Source organism: Chlorocebus sabaeus, chromosome 16 (assembly GCF_047675955.1).
Source record: "Chlorocebus sabaeus isolate Y175 chromosome 16, mChlSab1.0.hap1, whole genome shotgun sequence".
Lineage (NCBI taxonomy): Eukaryota > Metazoa > Chordata > Mammalia > Primates > Cercopithecidae > Chlorocebus > Chlorocebus sabaeus.
The window spans coordinates 13,956,830-13,979,862 of NC_132919.1; the positions used below are offsets into that span (position 1 = coordinate 13,956,830).

Below are 23,033 nucleotides of genomic sequence, written 5' to 3' on the forward strand. Positions count from 1 at the left end.
ATTCACTGCTGCTCCAGAACACAGAAATTGCATCTTAAGTAGGTATTTCAAGGAAGTTGATTCTGACTTGATTGGAGAGGGAACTGTTGAGCAACTAGAGCTCTTCTGTAGCAGAAGGGGTTGCCCAGGGAGAAATAATTTCCTGTCACCAGATTTGGAGAGAATATACACTGAGATGTTGGAGAAGGGATTTACATTAGGAGGGAAATTAGACTAGTTGACCCTAAATCCTCTTTGACCTTTTTGGATTTGATTACTTGAAGTACTGGATTTTGTTTAGCTCCTTCTACAACTGCTTAAATTTATTCAGTAACGAAGCCCTTTGTCACCACTTTTAAAATACTTACAGCGAACTCTGTTTGCGCTGTTGCCATCCTACCCAGGCCCTCATTGCCTCCCACCTAGCACCCTGCTGTAACCTTTAAGTGGTTCCCTGAGTAAATTTTCCTCCACTCCAATCAGTCCTCTGTGTTGCTGGTAGACTAGTCCTTCTTAAGTGCTACCCTCATTACAGTACATATTAATTTTCTATTGCAGTGAAGCATACTACCACAAATTTAGCAGCTTAAAGCAACACAAAGTTATTGTTGCACTGTTTCAACAGGTAGAAGTCCAGGCATGATGTGGCTAGACACCCTGCTCAGGGTCTAACCGGGCTGAATTCAAGGTGTTGGTTGAGACTATTCTCATCTGGGGCTTAGGGTCTTCTTCCAGGCTCACAGGTTGTTGGCAGAATTCATTTCTTTGCAACTCTAGGACTGAAGTGCCTGTTTTCCTTCTAGCTGCTGGCATGGCCGGCTCTTAGCTCTTGGAAGCAGCCTGTAGTGCTTGCTTTGCCCTTAAGTACATGGCCCTCATAAGCAGTTCTCATTGTGTATGTTTGCTTTCTTCCCGCCCAGTCAAGGAAGTTTTAGTCTGTTTTCTGTTGCTTATGGAACTAGGTAATTTATAAAGAAAAGGCATTTATTTCTTACAGTTATGGAGGCTGAGAAGTCCAAGGTCCAGGGACGCCTCTGGTGAGGGTCTTCTTGACGGTGAGGACTCTGTAGAGTCCCCAGCAGCACAAGGCATGGCATGTTGAAAGGGTTGAGTGTGCTAGCCCAGGTCTCTCTTCCTCTTCTTATAAAGCCACCAGTCTCACTCCTATGATAGTCTATTAACCCATTAATCCATTAATCCATTCATGAGGGCTGGGCCCTCCCTCCCTTCCCAATCACCGCTTACAGGCCCAACTTCTCAGTGCTGCCACACTGGGGATTAAGTTTCAACATGAATTTCAGAGGGGACCAACTTTCAGACCAGGGCATATCTCACTGTGATTGTTTCAAAATTTTAAAATGCAGACTTTTTTTTTTTTTTTTTTTTTTTTGAGACGTCCTTGCTCTGTTGCCCAGTCTGGAGTGCAGTGGCATCATTATAACTCACTGCAGCCTTGAACTCGCAGGCTCAAGTCATCCTCCCACCTCAGTCTCAAGTAGCTATGACTAAAGGCACATGCCACTGAGCTGGGATAGTTTATTTTTTTGTAGAACAGGGTCTCACTTTGTTGTCCAGGCTGGTCTTGATCTCCTGACTTAACGGATCCTCCCATCTCAGCCTCCCAAAGTGTTGGGATTACCGGCATGCGCCATGGCATCTGGCAAAAAATGTGTTTTTGTTTTTTGTTTTTTTTTAAATTTTGGGAAACATGGTAGGAACTTATTCCTGGAGAAGGCAGAGGCAGATAAGAAAGCGTCTGGAGCAAATGAATCCTGGACAACAGCTGGGACCTAGTAGGCGGGACCATCTTTAGTGAGGGCTGCTACTGGATCTCTTCATGGAGAAGCTTGAGGTTCTCTACCTGGCCTTCCACTCAGGAGTGGGGATGAGTCAAGCTCTGTTGGTTTGGGAATATTACTCTCCCATGGGCTCCCAGAGCTATTTCTGGGCCTGCAGTGCAGTGCCTCTGGGCCTGTGTTAGATGGGCCATGCTTCATTGACAACATTGATTTTATGTTTATTTGTGAAAGGGCAGAATATGAGATTACCAAATAAAATATAATTTCAGGTGTTATTAATGAGGGAGTATATTGCATTCACTTTTAATGAGATTCTGGTGTTACAAAATGATTCCGTGTAATGAACCCCAGGAAATCAATGAAAAGTTTAATTACAGTTATGGCAGTGTTGTATGAGAAAATCACTTTGGTCAATTTTACTTGTACAATTTATCAGTCCTCCCTGCCTTTCTTTTTCAAATTAATTGCTTTGATGAAATAAGTATAAATACATTCTTTGTTAGCTTTTGGATTTTTTTTAGAAATGTGTAAAATTCAAATTTCCTTCTCTGTAGTAACAGTTGTTATTCTTTTTACATGTATTACCGTTTACAATTCGTACATTTTAAAATTAGGTAGTATTTCCATTTTGTAAATTTCATCATTGTTATGTCTTACTAAAACACTGTTCTTTTCCCTTTGTTAGCTTTTTATAAATCACTTTTTGTCTCCTCAGTTTATCAGTAGATGCAGTCAAACATTTGATGTACTTTCTCTATGCTTTATCACCCCATCAAGCTCGGGGGTGAATAAAAAGAATAACAAGATACTTCCTCCTCTGATTCGCAGTTTTCCTTTCATGTAACTACATACCCTTTTCAATTTTAGACAAAATGAACTTTCTGTTTAGAACATGTCTATTGTTGACAGTTCAATGATTATGAGGCTTTCTTGTCCACTGTAATGGTAATTGACTCAAAAAAATTTGTTAAGCGCAATACAAAATGTTGATCTGGATATTTAGAGATCTCTAAGGTATAATACATCATCCTTTGGAGTATCCCTGGGGGCTTGGCTCCAGTATCCCATCTCTAGTTTACTTATAATACCTAATGCAATGTAAATGCTACATAAATAATTGTCATACTGTATTGTTTACAGAATAATGACAGAAAAAAAAAAAAGCCTGTACATGCTCATTACAGACGTAACTATTTTCTTTCCGAATATTTTTGATCCAAGGTTGACTGAATCCACAGATGTGGAACCCATGGATACAGAAGGTTGACTATAGTCTTCTATTTTTGTGACTCTGGATTTTACTAACTATATATTGAGAAGGTTATAGTAGATTTTCTTTTAACTATTACAGTTGTTTATGAGTAGTAAACAACTCTACTTTTGTGTTCAAGGCCTTAAAATATAGTCAAATTATTTTGGCTGATTTACTCTATGGAGAGAAGCAATTTATTTAGTTTGATTTTAAGAGAGAAACCTCTGCAGTCTCTTTTTCCTCAGATTCTCCCATTGATACCATCAGCCTTTCTTCTTCATAGTATAATTCTGATACAAATGAGAGGCAGCCTGGATGTTAAGGATTTTTCTTCTAGTCCTGGTTGTCACTGATGCACTGTGCAATATGTGAAGAGTTGCCTAACCCATCTGGAGAGCTCTTGAGTCTTGCAAAACAAGATGAATCTTGTTCTTTCACACAGGCCTGTCCAGGAGGTTTTGCAATGTATGGTGTGATATCTACAAAGAACGAAAAAGCTTCCTCAAAGATGGGTGCTATTTGAATATTCTAAATGGAACTTTGTCGTTTGCTTTAAAAAATAGTGCCTTTCTTGATGGTCATTAAATGTGTGCAGGTAAAACTAAATGGCCTATTACAGGAGAGACTGTTCGTTCCCCGTTGGCACAAGGGTAGAATGTACCTGCGACTACTGTTTTCAGAGTCTGTAATCACCATGGCATTTTCTTTTAGGCATAAGTTGTTACAGAATTAGATAGCTAAAACTTTTTCCAGAATGTTTACTTTGAAATTGAGTATTCTACCTTTGATTGCTACCTTCTGCTCCATGTGATTCTTTGCTGCTGTTAGGTACCTTGTGTGCACTTGTTGTTATGACTTGTAGTACCATATAAGGGCCAGAACAGGCTGTACCCCTAAGCAGAGGAGATGTGAGAGGGGACAGCACATGCTTTCTGGCCTAGACTCCCCACCTCAGCCATGCGACCTTTCTCCTGAATGTGTGTGTCTTCATGACTTCTGATTAGCCTCGTTTGCCTTCAGCTCCTAATCTGCTCATCTTCCTGTAATCTTTATCCACACCTGCACCCTCATTCCTGAACCTTGCTCTCTACGTATATCTGTGCATGTCTCTCGTTTCCTGGAGGTAAATCTTCCCCCAGGATATTCGGATGCACGCCATATTTGGTTGGGAATGACTGACTTGAAGGAAGGACCCCTTGCCAAAATACTTGTGCTCTAGGTACTTTGAATTGAGGTATACTTAAGGCACCTTACAAACTACCATTGAACCCAGCCAAAGTATTTATTTGATTTAGCAATATCAAGAAATCCCTATAGATACTAGGGAAGGGGCTTCTTCATATGGTAGAATTATAAAGGATTATTGTAAGTTGCTGATAAGACTAGATTGAAGAACATGCCAGCCAATTCATGATGATTAGGAGGAACTACCAGTTTCTCTAGCATGTACCTGCTGATGCCGATAGTGGTGGCTTCCTGTCCTGCTTCCTGTAGCCCCTCACATGGTTACTGGACACTTATGCCCCCTTATCGTCTTGATGCATGTCTCCAAATAGTCTTTATGTCTTTCATTCTTTTCCTTCCCCGCATCTGTAAAGATGTGACTTTTTCACATACTTCTCTGCATTGTACCTGCTGCCCCTTGATCTCATCCATTCCCTCAGGTTCAGCCATGGCCTCTGGGCAACTCCAGAGCTTCATGCCTCTCCAGTCTCTCAAGTCTCCCTCCTGAGCTTTAGTTTCATATTTCATCTGTGTTCTTTCTATTTCTACCTGGATGTCCCAAAGTTTCTCAAAACAGCACATGTTCCTCCTAAAGCCACTAGCTTCATCACCTCTTTCCCTAATGTCCTTACTTCTATTAATGTTATCATTCCTTTCCATGTCACCCAAGTGCATGGCAAATGGTAAAGAGCACTTTTCCATTCATTCTTTTTTGTTGTTTTATCTTCCTACCTCTCCCAATTACCAAATCCTAACAATTCTCTAATCAAAATATCCCATTTTTACAACCCTTATTCACAATGAATTAATGGTATGGCCTCCTAAAATGTTTCTCTGTAAAACTCTCTGCCTCTCTTAAGTCATAGTGCACAGATACTTCCACTTATAGATTGCCTTCTTGCATTAGACTTTCAGTGACTCTCCACTGCCAACCAACCAAACTATAAACTCCTCAGCTTGCTATTCTGCAATCTGACAGTTGCCACCTTTTCTCCTGTTTTTCCAGTAAATACTGCTCTATGCCTAGCATAGTGATGGCCCCCCAAATACAGCAGTGAACTACACAGACCGGGGTCCTACCTTCATGGAGCTTATATTCCAGTGAGGAGTCAGAGTGTAGTAAGTGTCGTGAAGGAAATAAAAGGAGGATGTGAGCAAGGAAGTAACGGGAGGCTTACATTAGATGAGGTGATCAGGAAGGTTTCCCTTAACAAGTAGTATTTCAGATGGGATCTGAAGGATGAAAAGGAGCCAGCCATGGAAAGAGGCAGATGAAACAAAAGTACAAGAACCCAGGAACAAGAAAGAGCTTGGAATGCTCAAAGAATAGAAGAATTCTCATGATCGGAGAACAGTGAGTGAGCTAAAGAGAGGTATGAGATGCACTGACTGGCAGAGAAAGAGTTTACATTTTATATCAGGTATAGCATCAAAGAATTTTCAGTTGTTCAAAGCAGCGATGTGATTTGATCTGTTTTCATTTTAAAAACTCCACTGTGAAGAGAAGCAAGATGGAAGCAAGGAGACCAGTTGGGGGTGAGCTTTTGTGGTAATTGCTCGGACTAGGTCAGGGTTTCTCAAGCTCAGCACTATTGGCATTTTAGGCTAGAAAATTATTTGTCGTTGGGGGGTGTCCTATGCACCATAAGATGTTAAGAAGCATCCTCAGCCCCTGTCCACTAGAAGACAAGTAGCACCGTGCCCTCCAATCAAAAATGTTTCCAGACAATGCTAAATGTCCCCTGGGGGGCAAAACTACCCCTGGTTAAGAACTGCTGGACTAGATGCTGGCAGTGTGATGGGTTTCTATCTCTACCTACTGTAGAGATAGAACAGACACTACTTTGTAATGAATGGGATATAGCGAGTGACAAAGGAGATAATCAAATATGCTTCCTAGGTTTTTGGTTGGAGAATCTAGGTAGATGGTATCATGCATACTTTAGATTCTTGACATTGGTCTTCCCTTCCCTTGTGCCTGTTCTTGGAATTATCCTTGTACCTGTAATGTTGCTCACCCCACCATTCTCTTCCTTTCTCTGCATGCCCTCTAGAAGATCCAACTTAAATGCCATCTTCTTGAAGCTTTCCCAGATTTGCCCACCAATGGGGATCGTTTTTCCAGCGGATTTCTACAGCTCCATATCAGCAGCACTCTTGGACACTTTCTGGCCCTGTCAGCTTCTATAAACCCCAGGAAAGAAGCAGCAGGGCCTACCGAAAAGGAGCAGGCTTGGTGGATGCTTCAATTGTCTGGCTTTGCTTCTGTACCTCGCTTCTTCACTTGGTTCCTGTTGATGGCTTATAGGATTATCATCTCCCACTACACATTCTCTGACCCCTGGGACCATCATCTCTTATAGGCAAGCCCACCCCTAGGCTTGTCTGGAGTTTGTCACATAATTGGGATCCTTGTTATTTGTTATTTGCTATTTTGTGTTACAATTATTAAGGTATATCTGCCATCTCCCTTTCAAATTACCCAAGAGCAAGAATAAGACCGTATACATCTTTATCCTTGACAGTGTATGCTGATTACAAATTTGGTGTTCAGTAAACGTCTGTTGAATGAATAAGTGAATGATTGAATCTGGAAGACTGACCTTATTTTTTTCTCTTGAGTATGGAATTAAAAGAAAATTAACATTTTTATATAATTAGTACATGTAGTTTTTATAATCAGGAATATGTGGATCTTTTTTAAACCAAAGATGAGCCTGTACTTTGTATTATTAATATAATCAATTAGTTTATATGAAAGATGGCTTGTTTTTTGTCTTTTTGGCCTTTACAGTTGGGACTCTCGTTAGTAACAGTGTGTCTGCTCTGTTTCTGTATCACAGGTCTAGTTGTAAGTACCACTGCAGCTGGATTTGCATTGGCTCCGGGCCCTTTTGACTGGCCCTGTTTCCTGCTTACTTCTGTTGGGACAGGTCTCGCATCCTGTGCTGCCAACTCCATCAATCAGGTCAGTTTCACACTTTCACCTAAATTATGATACTGTCACTTTTTCCTAGATGGCTGTATTGTCATATTTTTAAAAACCTTCCAAACTCATATATATTGATGAAGAAACATTTGTAATACTATATATCCTACAGGAGCCTGTGGGTTTCATAACCAATTTGTCTTTTCTTTTGAGATGAATGGTTTTCAGATATGTTCAGGTGAGAGAGCAGTAGAGTAGATGCTTCAAATGACTAGGATTCCTTGGGTTAAAACATGTTTTTGAGCTGTCATAACTTTCTACTCTTAGTGGTATCTTTGTTTATCCGTTTCAGATACATTTCCCTGAGCTTGTCATTTTTATGCACTATTCTTTCTTGGTTTCATTTCTTTGCATTTTAAACCACTACTATAAGGAACAGAATATATTTTAAATGCACATATTCAGCTATTTTTTTTAAAAATCAGTAATTTAGTACTCAGTTAACTTGGTGTATGGAATAAGATTATACCCCAAAATTAGCATATTATTTTTAATACGTGCCCCCCCCATTATTTTAAACATCAAAATAATTCTCCCAAATAGGTTTTTTTTTCCCCATCTGGTCATTGTGGTCTGCCCTAACGTTGTGGCTTTTTCGTAAGATACTATAGTGAAAAATTTTGGCTAAAACTTAAGGAAAATCGTTTTCATTACCAGAACACCCAAGAGGAGTTGGCACAGTTTTAAAACAGGAATTCAAGTTACTAGCAGGAAAACAGCTTGGCTGAGTGGATATATAAGTTGCTAGTCTGCAAAATATGTGAATTTAATGTGATAATGCCTATAGCCATTATGGTTCTACAATATCTTGTCAGCTATTTGGAGAAGGATCAATCTATTTCAAATAAGTGTTTGGTCGTCGTTGTTATTGTGGATGTCAAAACAGTCTTACAGTGAGGTTCAAATAGTGCTACCACTTTACCAAAAGGATCATCCCCTTCTATAAAGCAAGACACCATCTCTTCCAAGTAGTTTCTTCCTTTTGCTACCTTCCCATGTTTTCTGGTAAAGAGAATAAACATGATTCCGCCATGAACATATTTTTAATGAAAATGCGAATAAAAAGCAATATAAGCCAAATTGATTTATTTGTCCACTTGGGTCTATTTTTTATTTTTTAAAGTTATTACCTCTATTTGGTTATACATCTGGGACCCGAGATTAAGCCAGGGGCACATTCTAGTTTTCAGCCTCCTTTTCTTAAATTGAAAAGCCCCATTTATCCTTGAGATACTGATTACCTCAAGGATTTAAATTATGTAGATTCAAAGAAAATGTTTAAAATAAAGTATGGACATTCAGAGAAAAAAATAACTAGAAAGCATCAAATGGTTCAGAAACTCCTAAATATTATAAAAAAGAGGAGTTGTTTGAGTTGGAGCTGCTCCTCCTCCCCTCTCATCCCACCCCTTTCTTTTCAAAAATAGGTAGCTCAAGAATTTATCATGGAAAAAACCTCTCAGTTGTAGCAAGAAAGTATTTGGAGGAATAAAAATGGAATGATTTACATTAGGCAGAAATTGACAGAAATTGAACATAAGCCAAGGTTTTGGAAATTTTAAAAGGATGTGTTTAGGTGGCTGCTTGATTTTTAGTCTGTAGAACTATTTTTGCTATAGGGGGCGAGTTGGATTCTGTAAATTTTAAAAATACGGAGGAAAGCCACAGAATGCATGATGGGATTCTTTCTGGTACTGAAAAAGTGCAGTGTCTGCCTCTTTCCTCCTTAGGCTGGTTTTCCAGCCCAGCTCCGTATCCCACTTACACAGCGCTCTTGATCTTCCGTTGGAACTCCGTCTCATGTTCCTCCATGTATCACTCATCCCACACAGGCCTCTGCAGTGTCCTGAGTGATGTCAGTTCTTCATCAGTGCTTGTGGTACAAATGAATTTCTCCATCTTTTTGTACCCCTCATATTGCTTCCTTCCACTTGTCTCAGGCTCTGATTTCATTTGGAAGCATCACAACACTTTAAAAATCTCAACGATTCCCGGTATAGTAGAATCCTAGTGTTATCATTGTGGTATCAGTCAGCTTCCCAAATTATAATATTTCCCAATAATGTTAGAGATATTTTAGTTCCAGTGTTAGGCAATCTTATAAATTTAAAATAAAGGAATGCAAAACCATTTTGATTAGTGTTTTTAAATAGTGTAAGCCGAACAAAGAGCACTGAGCAATAAGGGTTCACCAGAGTTTTTGAGTAGCATATAAATAAAACAGTAGTCCTTAGCAAAAAGGAAGAGTTTACTATACTTTTTTTAGAGAGCTAGTGTTCAAATTAAAAATATATGTATGTGGTTGGTTTGTATAAAAGTTCTTCACTTTTAATAGAATTCTATGGGAGGAAAACTTTCCTTCTGTTCATATTTATAAAAAGATTCAAATTTTATTTATATTTTTAATTTATTAATATTTTATTTTAGCAGTTATTCATTTAGTTCTCAGTATTCTTTGTACTCTATTTTTGTGATCTCTGTGAAAGTAGAAAAAATAAAGCTTTGGAAAGCAATTTTTACATTTATTTTAAGGGGAGAAAATGAGATTCAGCTTCTGAATTATGAAGAAGTGACTAGTGCATAAAGAGATATATAAGAAACCACTAACATTAAAATGTTAAAGTAAATTACATACATATTTTGTAATATATACACATGCTTCATTTGAAACTATAGTGTGGCTTTAAAGCGCATATGCCTTCAAAGGATGGAAAAATCCATAAAATGTTTTGAATTTTGCAACTGAAAGATAAAATGTTATGGATGGTTTAACTGATCAAGTCTTGAGAAACAAGTGACAAACTGAATAGCTGAATTAACAAATTTAAAAAGATAAGAATTATCAAAAAACTATAACAATTATTTTGAGGATTTGACATAATAGTGTTATAATAAGCTGTAATTGGGATTATTTTACCTAGATTACATATACATGATGTTTTAGAATGGTTATATCAGTCAATGTGTATGTCAATAAATACATTTCTACAAGATAACATTTTAGTGGTGAGATGGTATTTCATTTTATGGATGTGCCTCAACTTTCTCAACTAGTTCTCCATTGTTGCACCTTTTTGCTTCTATAAGTAACACTGCACATGTCTCTAATTGTTTTTAAAGGACAAATTATTGGAAATGAATTGCTGGGAGGAGGGCTGCCAGTGACAGCACACATGAAACCGCTTTAACTTCAGAATATATGATCTTAACAAAATAATTAATTTTCTACATTTATACAGTGCTGTAGAATTTACAGAGCATATTTACATAAATTATTCTTAAAGCCTTATAATCCTTAAAATAGGTGGCATTCCTTTTGTTTCTATGTGTAAAACATTTTGTTTTGCTATTGAATTAGTCTTTTAGAAGGCAACATTTAAAACATGTGTTATGCAAATAATGTTTTCACTGCATATCAGTGAGAAAATATAGATAAACAAAAATAACAATAACAAATTTTATTTTACTTTTCCTTTATGCCGGACATTGTTCTGTGTTAGAGATACAGCTGGAAACAAACAAATATCTTGCTTTTGTGGTGCCTGTATCTCACCACCCAAATAGATCCATTTGTTAATATTTTGGTTTATGTTATTATAGACTTCTTCACATGCACACATATCTTCACATATATAACATATATGAAACATATTTAACATATGGATATCTTCACATATATATCTATAGTTTGGGTATATTTTTTCATTTTAATAGTATGTCGTGGACATCTCTCCATGTCAATATTTGGTATAGCATGATTTTTTTTTTTTTTTTGAGATAGGGTCTCACTCTGTCACTCAGGCTGGAGTGCAGTGGCGCAATCTTGGCTCACTGCAACCTCCTCCACCTCCTGGGTTCAAGCAGTTCTCCTGCTGCAACCTCCCAAGTAGCTGGGATTATAGGCGCCTGCCACCATGCCCAGCTAATTTTTGTAGTTTTAGTTGAGATATGGTTTCACCAAGTTGGCCATGCTGGTCTTGAACTCCTGACCTCAAGTAATCCACCCACCTCGGCCTCCTAAAATGCTGGAATTACAGGTGTGAGCCAGTGCACCCAGCCGGCATAGCATGGTTTTAAGAGTTGTATATTGATTTGTTTAATCAGTTTCTCCTTATTTGACATTTTAGGAATTTCTAGTTTTTGTCCATGTAAACAATGCTGAGCTGAAATTCTTTTAGCTAAATCTTTGCATATATCCTTATTGATTTTGATAGTTTTCTAAAAATATGTGGTCATGTCAAGACATTCTGAGGTTTTCAAAATACAAAGTTAAAATTAAGAAAAACTACTTTAAGTAAAACTAAATGTCTTCCCAGTCTTTTGTTTGTTTGAAATCAACTTACGCTTCTGTTTATCAGTATGTTAAAGTGCTCATCACTAACGCTGTGAATTAGAAAATCTTGGCTGGCTTTATAGGTAACCCATCAGAAGTGTTCTTTTAGTTCAAGTTGTTTTGATGACTTACGAGGTGGAGTGTGTTTATTTTTTAGTGGTTATTGGCCACTGATGCGTTTTTTTGGTCAGTTGTTTGCTAGTGAGTTTTGCCTGTTTTGTTGTTGGGATGCTTGCCTTTGTCTAAGGGCTATTGGTGTGTATAGATTGCGTTGACATATAAGGTGCAAATATTTTCTTCAGTTTTTGTCTTTAATGTTTTACAGTGCAGATGTTTCATATGTTTTTGCAGTGAGGTCTTTTTATTTTTAACACAAATGTAATACAGAAATTTTAATAATTTCTCATCTTAGCACTATTAGCAATTTGGACAAGATGACTGTTGTGTGGACTGTCCTGTGCATTGCATAGTGCGTCCCAGCACCCCTATCTCTACCCACTGGACACTGATGGCACTCCCCCACCCCCACTTGTGACAGCTGAAAATGTCTTCAGACATCGCCAAATAGTCCCTGGGGCCTCAAATCACTCCCAATTAGGAACCACTGCTTTAATAGTTTCTACTTTTGATTTTTTTTCTGAGATGTTTACCCAAGATGCTGGCTATAATTTTTGTCTCAGGCAAACCCTGGCCCACATTTCTTTTTGTTTAATTACTCGTGGATAGCTAGGGTGATCATATGTACTTGTTTATGCCTGTGTTCATGGCATAATTACTAAGAATGCCTCTTTTACTTTCATGTGTCCTAGTTTGGACAAGTAATTATATGATCTTGCTATTCATAGCCCACCTATGCCTTCAATCTTTTATCGTAAATGAGATGTAAAAATATCTTTGTATCGAAACAAATCTCATCTTGAGTTCTTTTTTTTTTTTTTTTCCTTTTTTTCGGCAAGTGTTCCCATGAGACAAGTAGAGATTTCCTGACCACAGCCAAGGTCACCTGGCTGGCCTCAGCTTTCGCCCTCTTTGTAGCTACATCTTGCTCTACTGTCAGCCTAATTGTAGTGTTTTACACACACACACACACCACACACGACCGTAGAAAACATTTTATATCCATTATTACTCTGCTGTTAGTAAGTTGTTCTAGAATCTTGATGACTGATCTCCTTAGTTTTTACAATATTCCTGGCAGATTGTCTTCTCATTACTATGGCTCTGTAAGTGGACAACTTTGATGACTAGAATGCTCTTTCTCATCCTGAGCCAAAGTCAGCCTCCTTATAACTTCAATCTGTTGGTCATAGTTCTGCTATGTGGAAAAACTCAGTGTTCTTTTTTCTTTCATGTGATAATACTTCCAGTGTATCACTTTCTGACTATGGTTAGTAGCCACCTGTGGTATTGCTGTATAATTATTCATTTATATTTCTTTCCTAGAGAACTCTTGACTTCTGGAAACCAATGATTATGACTTACATATTTTGTACATCCATCACTTCTGCCTACAAGCATATAGAGCAAGACAACAGAGTACAGCTTTGAAGGAATATGTATGAGGGAGGGGGAAAAGTAGCAATAAGTGTTCATGATAACAATAATTGCAGCAAACACTTGTGCTATATGCCAAATAATGTTCTAAGCATTGTACATACATTAGATCATTTGTTTGAGTCTAGGTTCATCAGGTTTCAAAAAAAGAGAGTTCTTTTGAAAGATCAAATAAATGGTGAATGAATTGATAACTTAGTCTTACCTTTAAGGAAAACCATTGATGTTCTCAGCGACTTTACTTTGGAGAAAATTAGAAGAAAGGCACAATACATAAGTAGAGTTTCAGATCTGAGAAGCAGGTTATAATTAGAAAGATAAGTGTGACAAGGGTATGTTATCTTTGGGATCTAGTGTATCTGTGAATGTTGAATAATTTTTGTGAAAGCAAATGAAAGATCAAGAGGTGTGAGTAAAATAGGGTCAAGAAGAGACATGTTTTTTGTTTAATACTGACAATATTTGAGAGACGTTCATGGCTGAAATAAGGTAAAAAAGAAGGTCTTTGGATAAAGAGCTCTGAAGTATAGAGTAGGTAGGGCAAAAGAAAATTTACATCTTTTTAAACTCTAAAAGGAAAAACAGGTAAAGATTTTTTTGTTTTCCCAGTGAATATGAGATTAATATCTAATGCATTTTTCTCCATTTTCCTTTTCTCTGATGTTTCTTGTGTTTTGACTATACAGTCTGCCTAGAGCAATAGAAATTGACTTTCATCTTCTATGTTGAACAAAAGTGGTTATTAAATTTGGTGGTATATTCCAGGAGAATAAGACTTACGTTAGTGAATACCAGTGATGTGATTTATTGAACATCATACATATAAGAAAAAATCAATATGAGAAATGTATTTTTCTTCTGAATGTTGTGATTTGTTTGACTTTGATGTTTTAGCTGCTGGGCAACTAGCATTCATTCAGTGGTCTCTGAAGTTCATAACTCGTGGCTTATTCAGATGATTCAAATTAGCTACTGCACTAGATCAGGTTTGCATAGAGAGTTCTTGAATACCATGTGGGAAAGAGTCTCTAACTAAATATGGTTTTTATATATAAGGAAAATGATGAGCGTTACTGAACAATGACAGAAAGAAAATGCATTTTGAATGCAGACTCTCTTTTCCTGAATTTAAATAACCTCAAATAATTTCTAAATTACATTTGATTCCCCTTTCCAGAATGATCCATCTCAGTGGAGTGAGTTTGGCATTGGTATTTATAACCAAAATAACTCCAGGTGAGGTTTTGACAACAAATGCAGAAATTATGATAATTCGAACATGTATTTGTAAATAGTTTTTCAATAATTTACATGCCACTGGTCATTATTCACTTCTTACAACGACTCTGTGAGGTGGCATTATTCCAGTATTGTAGAAGAAAATGAAGCTTAATGGTACGATTGATCACACATGTCTGAAAGTGGTCAAATTGGGAGCAGAACCTGTGGACCCAGTTCACTACTATTTCCTCTCAAATGAGATGTCTTATTCCAGTCGCTACCTTGGAATCAGGCTATTCTTTATTAATATGAGTCTTTCTGCCGCCAGGTTAACTGCTGACATCCTTGCCACGGTGTAGTAGACGTGGAGTTAACATAGTGGGTGTGGTGATGTATCTACCTCTGATGACATCGAGAGGATCTAGAGCACTTACGTCTTAGTCAAACTAAGTGTTCCATTAATGTTAGCTATGATTATTGCTATTAAGATAGAAGTTTGGTCTGGTTTTGGCCCACATCTTTCACATGTTCAGAATCTGAATATCTTGCAGTTATCTCCAGTCTTGGTTGATTCTAGATTCCTGGAATTTCAGGGAAAAAAAAATAGCTCTTTTGTAAGATGAAATAAATGGTGAATGAATTTATAACTTAGCTTTAAGGAGAACCATTGATGTTCTTAGAGACTTTATTTTGGAGAAAATTACAAGAAAGGCACAAAACATAAGTGGTTTCAGATCTGAGAAGCAGGGTCTGAATAGAGAATGAGAAGGAGACATGTTTATTTTTCTCAGGGCACTAAGACTTGGGTTATACTGGCAAACTTTAATATACGTATGTTACGAATATATGTATATATTTATGTCAAGTGTGTATATACTTGTTTATGAATTCTTCATATTTGAATATGTGGCGATGACTTGGGTTCAGCAGACGTCTATTTTCTACTCTTCAGTAAGCATTATGGAATTATGTATGAGGTTCTGGTAAATCAAAGAAATATTGGTGGAAAAGGGTGAATCAAAAGCAGATAATTAATTGAGACATAATGGAAGTGATACAATGTGGACTTGGGGAGTTATAATTCTTAGTGTGTATCTCTGGGTAGCATGTTGTAATTAAACCTGATTTGGGTGGCTTGGAGACTTGCTTCCTTCATCTCCCCACCACCCCCACCTAGCAGAGGTGAAAGTAGCGTTCTTTTCTAATTATCTCTTTCTTTTCTTTTCTTTTTTGAATCTTCAGTTACATTTTGCCATTCCTGATGGTTTTTGTTCTTCTGAATCCCATTAGCCTCCTAGTTCTCTGCTCTGAACCACAGACTCCCCTCCCTGTTATCTGGCTTAGATTGACTCTTGGTTGACTGATGACTGATGGCACTGATGTAAAAACGGACTGTGTGGCTGATCCCTGAGAGACTGTATCGTTTCTTTGTCTCATACTCTCTTTGCCTTAGTGACAAACTGCTTTTAAGGTTTCATTTGTGAACATTTCGATGCCTTCATATATATTTTTTACTTTAAAATTGGAATCATTATATGATTCTGAATTCTAAACTGAGCCCCCAGACACTGAAAGGAATAGGAATTGGGGTGTCAGAGGGTGGTGGGGATGGACAGTAGAGCAGATGTTGTTATACCTATGCTTCTTTAACCCAGACTACCTTTTGAGACTTCTTTGTCTGTTGCTGTTTCTAACTAGTAATAGAGCTCCAGACTGCTTTAGGCAAGCTATTAGACCTTTAAAATTTGTGTGTAAGTGATTAAGTAAATCCTAAAATTCACATTTTCATGACCACCCATTTCTGTCTTACCAATTTTCTAAGAAGTTTTAGAAAATATTGTTGGGCAAGAAAGGGAAATTACTTACCTGTGTGATTAATCTTAAGGAAAATTTCACCGTGGCATTTCCTTCAGATCCTATGCCAGATTTCTTCCGGAAGCAATGATCACAGGGGGAACAAAGAAATTCTAAAAGATTTGAATGATGGAATGTAGAGATAGGATGAAACAAAAGAGAAATTTTGGTAGTTAATCAGATTTATGTATACTTGTAATCTAGAATATCTTTATGCTTTAAAATATACCATGTAACCTTAAAATACTAAGTTAAAGTGCAGCTTTAGCTTTCATTCTGACTGGGCTTTCCTTAGTACTAAAAGATATTTACCTGCTAGCTTACAAGAAAGAAAACTGCCACTTACAAGAAAGAAAACTTTTATTTCAAGAAAGAAATACAAGTCTAATTTAATATTCCAACATTTTCATTGATATGTCTGAATAAAATTATGATCTGTTACTGCTTTTAGCAAAAGTATGTTTGGTAATCTAGAAAATGCCATTGTGTTGTATTGCTGTCATTAGATGAAGTAAGTAAAAAGGATTAAATAGTTCTGTGTATAATTCCCTTAAACAGCTAGCTGAAGATATGTGGATAAAGATTCTTCCCCTAATGTTACTGATGTAATCTACTAACTTAAAATAATGGGGATTAAATACAGCTTCTGACCTTAAGAACATATTGTTAAGACCAGATTCTCAGTTCTTACACACATGTTCAGGGATTTATAAATTAGGATATCAGTAAAAGACAGAATTTACTGAGGCCGAATTCCTTTCATGATTTTCTCTTACTCTGAGTGAGTGAGTGAGTGAGTGAGTGAAGAGTGCATTTGAGTGAGCATGCACAAAGTGTAATGTATTTTTCCACAAGAGGAAAAATAGTTTATAAGTTTTCCAGCAGAACATACTCAGCCATCCTAAGTACCTAGGACTTAAGTAAAGTCGGGTTACATCAGAAATGACCCTTTTTGTAAACACTCAGTGAACCTTCAGGCTTTAAGACTTTAAGACCTTTGAAAAGCAATTCACACTTCCACAGAATTTTGTTTATTCTACTTAGTTCAAATTCAAATTATTGAGGTTGGGGAAGGCAGTTGAAATCCTCTCGACATTCACCCACCTATTAGAAAGTAACTCTGATTTGGCCGGACCAGAAAGCAGAATGCTATTACATAGTAGAAAGTGCTGATATTCTTTGCTTTTATTTTCTTGAAAGCTATTTTCTGGAAGGATCCGGGTATATGTATTGATTACTTTTGCTGGAGATAAAAAGATTGGTCCCTACTCTGAAGCAGCTTGCAGTCTGGTAGAGGAAGACAGATGAATAAATAAGTACAATAAAACAATAACATTTGTTGGCTTTGTAACAGAATATAGGCAGTGCCTTAGGCATATAAACGAAGGTGTAGGGAGTGGCCCTTTCTACCTGTGAAGGTCACGAAAGCTTCTCAGAGAAGTGACCAGAGCATTAAAAGGTTAGATGGGTTTTTTACTAGGTATGTGCATGTGATAGGGGAACTTTCCAGGCAGAGGGAGCATCATGAGTAAAGACCCAGAGTTGTGAAATTTTATAACATGAGGGGCCATTTGGGGAACTACAAACACTGCAGTGTAGCCGAAGCACAAGGTTGGGAGGATACTGTGAGATATTTGGCTAAAGAAGCAGGAGGGCAGGCCAAGAAGGGCATCATGTGCTTTGCTAAAGCAACCAGGCTTACCCTATAGGTGTCTAGCAGCCATTGGTAGGTTTTGGTAACAGAGTTAATGGCTTTCTGTTAATCTTAGGCTAGAGAAGGAATACCTGACTTTGACCTGTAGACTGTGCATGATCTGATTCTTCTCAAGCCCCTTTTCCTTTCACTGTCCATGTCTGAACTATAGGATCCTCTAGATTTCAGCTAAAATGTCATTCATTCAACAGACATTTCAGTTGACCTAGTCATGCTCCTCTGGCATAACTTTAATTCTGTTTGTCCAATATCTTCATTTTCTTATCACAGAAAGCATCAAAAATCAGCCCATGCATTTCAACCTCTCTTCTGTCCTCTGTTCTTGTGTACTCTGCCCCCTTGCGCCTTCCTCTCTTCACTCTTATACCCAACAAAACCTGTCACTGATTTGAACTTGTCTTGACTCCTCCACCCCAATTCTTGTCTTTGCAGTAGGACATATAATTTCTATATTATTGTTTACCAAAAAACGGATGATGATGAAAAAGAGCTTTTTTCTGAAAATGGAATTTTTCACAGGTAAGTAAGAGTGTAGTTTTCTCTCCTTATTTTCATGTTGAGAAAGTGAAGCATGAAATGTCTCAGCAGCTTATATAGAATCAAGCCATAGGTACTGAATTTTAGCTCATAGATTCAGCTGCTAGCCATGGACAGTTGTGTCTTCTTGAATTATACCCTAAAAGAGCTCATTGTTTTTAAACTTTAAAAGAGGAGGAGTGTGTTACTGCTTTAGCATTCAAAAGGTAAAGTCACAGAGACTCAAAATTGCTTCAAGAAACACCTGGAAATTGCAAATGTGTTTACAATTATTTCTTTACTGATGGCATTATGTTTCAGAAAGTGCCATTAATTGTGATAGAGTAACACACAGCTCTTTGTGAAATTTAAGTCTATTGAATATCAGCACCTTCAAAGACAATAAAAATTCCAGCCTACATTTATCTATTCCCATGTGAGGCGTTACTACAATGTATATTGTATCTTTCCATGTGAAATTCTTTGGCCTAATCGCCTCTCATTTATACTCAGTTGTCTGAGGTCAGTTTTCCATTTTGCAGTTGTCAAACAGCTGTCAAATTAAAACAGCAGATCCTAAAGTTAATTTACTTTTTGTGTCATTCCATATTAGTATACTTTTTGACTTCAGTATTTAAAGAGTTATCCACATTTCTTAATCATCCTTTCCCTCAGTAATCCCATTTTTTCCTGCAACTGTTCACACATACATTAAGTAAGATACTCTAGATACCATTATTTTCCAAGCATAGTGTTTAAAAATTCACATGAACTTTAAAAATAAACACTTGAATTAGGCATTCAGCCAATTAACGCCAGTGTTCTTTCTGCAAGAGAGAAAATCAAATCACTTTAAACATGTCATCCTTATTTTCATTGTCATGCTTATTTTCATCCTCATTTTCATCATCATTTCTATCAAGTTGAAATCTCAATAGTAATTGTACATAGAATTCGTAATTGCATTCTAAATGTCAGTATAGGTTAGTATAATAGTAAAAAATTCAGCATTCATTTTTAATAATTCATTGATCAAAGAAATATTTCTGATTATGCTATTGATGTTTTACTACAAAGTACCTCAAGTTGCCAGCGGGTGACATTAACACCATAATCCTCTGTAAAAGAAGTCCAGCCCTTAGGTGTTTGATGAATACTTTAGAGTTAAATAATTTGGTGAAAGACCTATAGTCATATCCATATAGAACTCTTAGTTGTTAGATAGAAAATACCTAAAATGAATATTCTTAAGTTATGATAATTAGGGATTACATGTAGTTGCATAAAAATGTCCCTATATTAGTTTATTTAACCTTTTCCACTAAGGTCATTTTAATCAATAGTTGTTTGCTAATTACTTTCCATAAACTTGCAACTTAGATAGGGTTTAATGTAATCTTTTCTAGAATTTTGACACATTCTCCTCTGAGATCTCCTAACTCCTTGTATATGGCTCTGTTACATCATTTATTAAATTGCACTTCAATATATTTTTATGCATCTGAATGTTCCACTAGCCTATGAGTCCCTCTCTTGCTATAAGGGCATATTTTATTCATCTTGATTCTTGGTACCTGACAGGCACTCAGTGAATGGCTGCTAAATAAATGAAGGAGAACATGGGGCAACAAATGAGAACATAAACTCAACAATTAAAAGGGGCTAAACACACAGTGTTACTTAGTTTCTTTATTACTCCAAATTCATCAGAGCTGTCATTTATAAATGAAATTACATTTTAGGATGTACAGAGGAAGATAGTCCTATTGTTCGTACACATTTTCTTGGAAATGTATTAGTCATTGAGCTTATAATAAAACAAGTAGAATTAAAATTTGGTTAACAGTCACCAGTCAGAGTGGCTATTATTAAAAAGACAAGAAATAACAGACGTTAGAGAGGATGCAGAGAAAAGGGAACTCCTACCCTGTTGGTAGGAATGTAAATTAGCACAGCCTTTGTGGAAAATAATAGGGAGATCTCTCAAAACTAAAAATAAAACAATCATTTGATCCAGCAATCCCACTACTGGGTATCTATCCAAAGGAAAAGAAATCAATGTATCAAAAAGATACCCACACTCATACATTTATCACCGCACTACCACCATAGCAAAGATATGCAGTCAACCTAAGTGTCCATCAATGGATGATTACATAAGGAAAAAGTGGGTAAGAAAATGGAATACTATTCACCCATTAAAAGGAATGAAATCATGTCTTGTGCAGCAACATGGAACCAGAGTACATTATCTTAAGTAAAACAAGTCAGATACAGAAAGATAAATACTGCATATTTTCATTTATAAGTGGAAGCTAAATAATGTGTACACATGGCCATAGAATATGAAATGATTGACAGTGGAGACTCAGAAGGGTGACCAGGTTTGGAAAGGGTAGATGATGAGAAACTGGTACAATGTAAGTTACTCAGTTGGTGAATACTCTAAAAGCTCTAACTTCACCACTGTGCAATCTATACATGTAATAAAATTACATTTCTACCCCATACATTTATTTTTAAGAACATGGTATACTAAGGGAAGAGATAAAATTAAGCTAAAGTTAGTGGCAATGTAAAAGTTATTTATAACAGCAAAGCAGTTTTTTTTTCATACAATACTAAATGAAATTGTGCATTTATTTCATCTTCTTTGTCATTTGAAAGCTTTTAAAAGTTACCCTTCATTAACTGGTACATCAGTCCCCCTTATCCTTTCTGGTGTTTCAGTTACCCACAGTCAACTGAGATCTGAAAATATTAAATGGAAAATTCCAGAAATAAACAGTTCCTAAGTTTAAGTTGCCAGCCATCCTGAGTAGCTATTAGTGAATATGTATTTCAAAGATACATTTTCTCATCAGAAATTTCATTACTAGAGGAAAACACAAGCTAGGAGATACAGAAACCCAGACTCTAGATCTAAGTGCCCTCTCACCAGCTCCGCCTAGACTTATGCAGGACACCACAAGTGTAACATTCCTACGGCTTCTGATCTTTCTCCTCAAACCAGCTCTGACTTCCATCTCAGCTACTGTTAATCCAATCTGCTGGTTGCTCAGGCCAGAAATGCTGGAGTCATCAGTGACTCCTGGTTTCTCTCAAACCCCACATTCATGCCATCAGGAAATTATGCTGATTGCGCACGCACACGCACACGCACACACACACACACGTGTTAGCTGTGGAAGTTGTGAGGAATGATTAGAGGATGGCTGGATTTTCCAGCCAGTTCTCACAGCCTTCACGTTAGCACCACCATCATCTCTTACCAGGGTTGTAATGACTTCTTTATTGGTATTACTACTTCTACCTTCTCCTTCTACAGCATCCTCAGTACAACATCCAGGGTGATCTTCTGGAAATATAAATGAGATCATATCCCTCTTCTCATCAACACCTTGCAGGGACTCCCCTCATCCTGTGTGAACATTGTGCCACCCACCCCCAACTCCTGGTTCTTCACACCCTGGTCAACACGTTCTTTTCATGTTAGTTATCTTAAATTTTGAGAAAAGTAACATGGGCTTATGTTCATGATGCTTTAATTACAAATACTTATTCATTATTTGTATTTCCCTTTTTGTTAGTTGCCAATATTGTTCTGTCATATCTTTTGTCCATTTTAGCATGAAGACATTTTCTTTTTAAACAACATACAAGGGCTTTTTTTAACATTAAAAACGTTAACCCTTTGTTACAACTATTTTTCTGATCTGGTCCCTTACTTTGCTCTTTATGTTTATTTTGGGTTATACGGAGGCTTTACATTTCAAAATATCACATCTTTTTTTGTTTTGTTTTGTAGTTTCTTCCTTGGGAAAGATCATTACAAAGGCTTTACATAGTAATATGTGGGTTAAAAAAAAATGTGTGAAGTGGTGATTTAACTTAATTCGGTCCTAAACTGTTAGCTGGTTGTTCTGGGCTTATCTTTAAATGCCGCTCTTACAGTGTGCTACATTATGCTGTATTTTGAATTTGTTCCTGACTCGTTATTCTGTTTTCAAAATCACATCCTATGTCTCTGAAACGAGAGAAGTTCCCTTATCCCCCTTGCAGGGCGTGTGACAAGGGTGTGGCTCGCTCCTTCGGTGCCCTGCTGCTCAAACCCCAAGGGGGAACATGCAGACAGGCAGGTGGGGAGTGTTTTTGGGCCCTGACCCAAAATCTGACCCAGCATCTAGAGGTGAGTGTTTGCAGCTCCCGAAACCCAAGTGGGCATATATTCTTTCCACTTTGCTGTCTGCTGGCGGCTTGTGTTAATCAGCTCAATTAGACCTTCTGCCTTATCCCAAGAACAGAGGGCTTTCTGTATCCCACCTTCTTGCCCTGTGTTATACCAGAAGAATCGGATCACATATGGGCTTGGAGGATGAGTGCAATATTTTATTGGGTGGTGGAGGTAGCTCTCAGCGAGATGGATGGGGAGCCAGAAGGGGAATGGAAAGGGAAGGTGGTCTTCTCCTGGAATCAGGCTGCCCAGCTAGCTGGACTCTCCTCTGACCTTCCCGGCTGAATTCCCCTCGGCATCTGCGTTATTCCGCCCTTGATGGCCTGCCGGTGTCTGCTGATGTCTCTCGGTGTGTTTTTCTGCT

The 23,033-nt window shown here is 37.4% G+C and overlaps 1 protein-coding gene across 3 annotated transcripts in view; it reads left to right on the top strand.

The window, feature by feature from the left end:
• COX10 (cytochrome c oxidase assembly factor heme A:farnesyltransferase COX10) overlaps positions 1–23,033 on the top strand; it is a 141,532-nt gene that overhangs the window by 25,587 nt on the left and 92,912 nt on the right. For all 3 annotated transcript variants that reach the window (XM_008010430.3, XM_008010428.3, XM_008010429.3), the window contains exon 4: positions 7,098–7,222. In XM_008010430.3, coding sequence (XP_008008621.3) covers positions 7,098–7,222 — 125 coding nt within the window. The remainder of the gene's footprint in view (positions 1–7,097; positions 7,223–23,033) is intronic.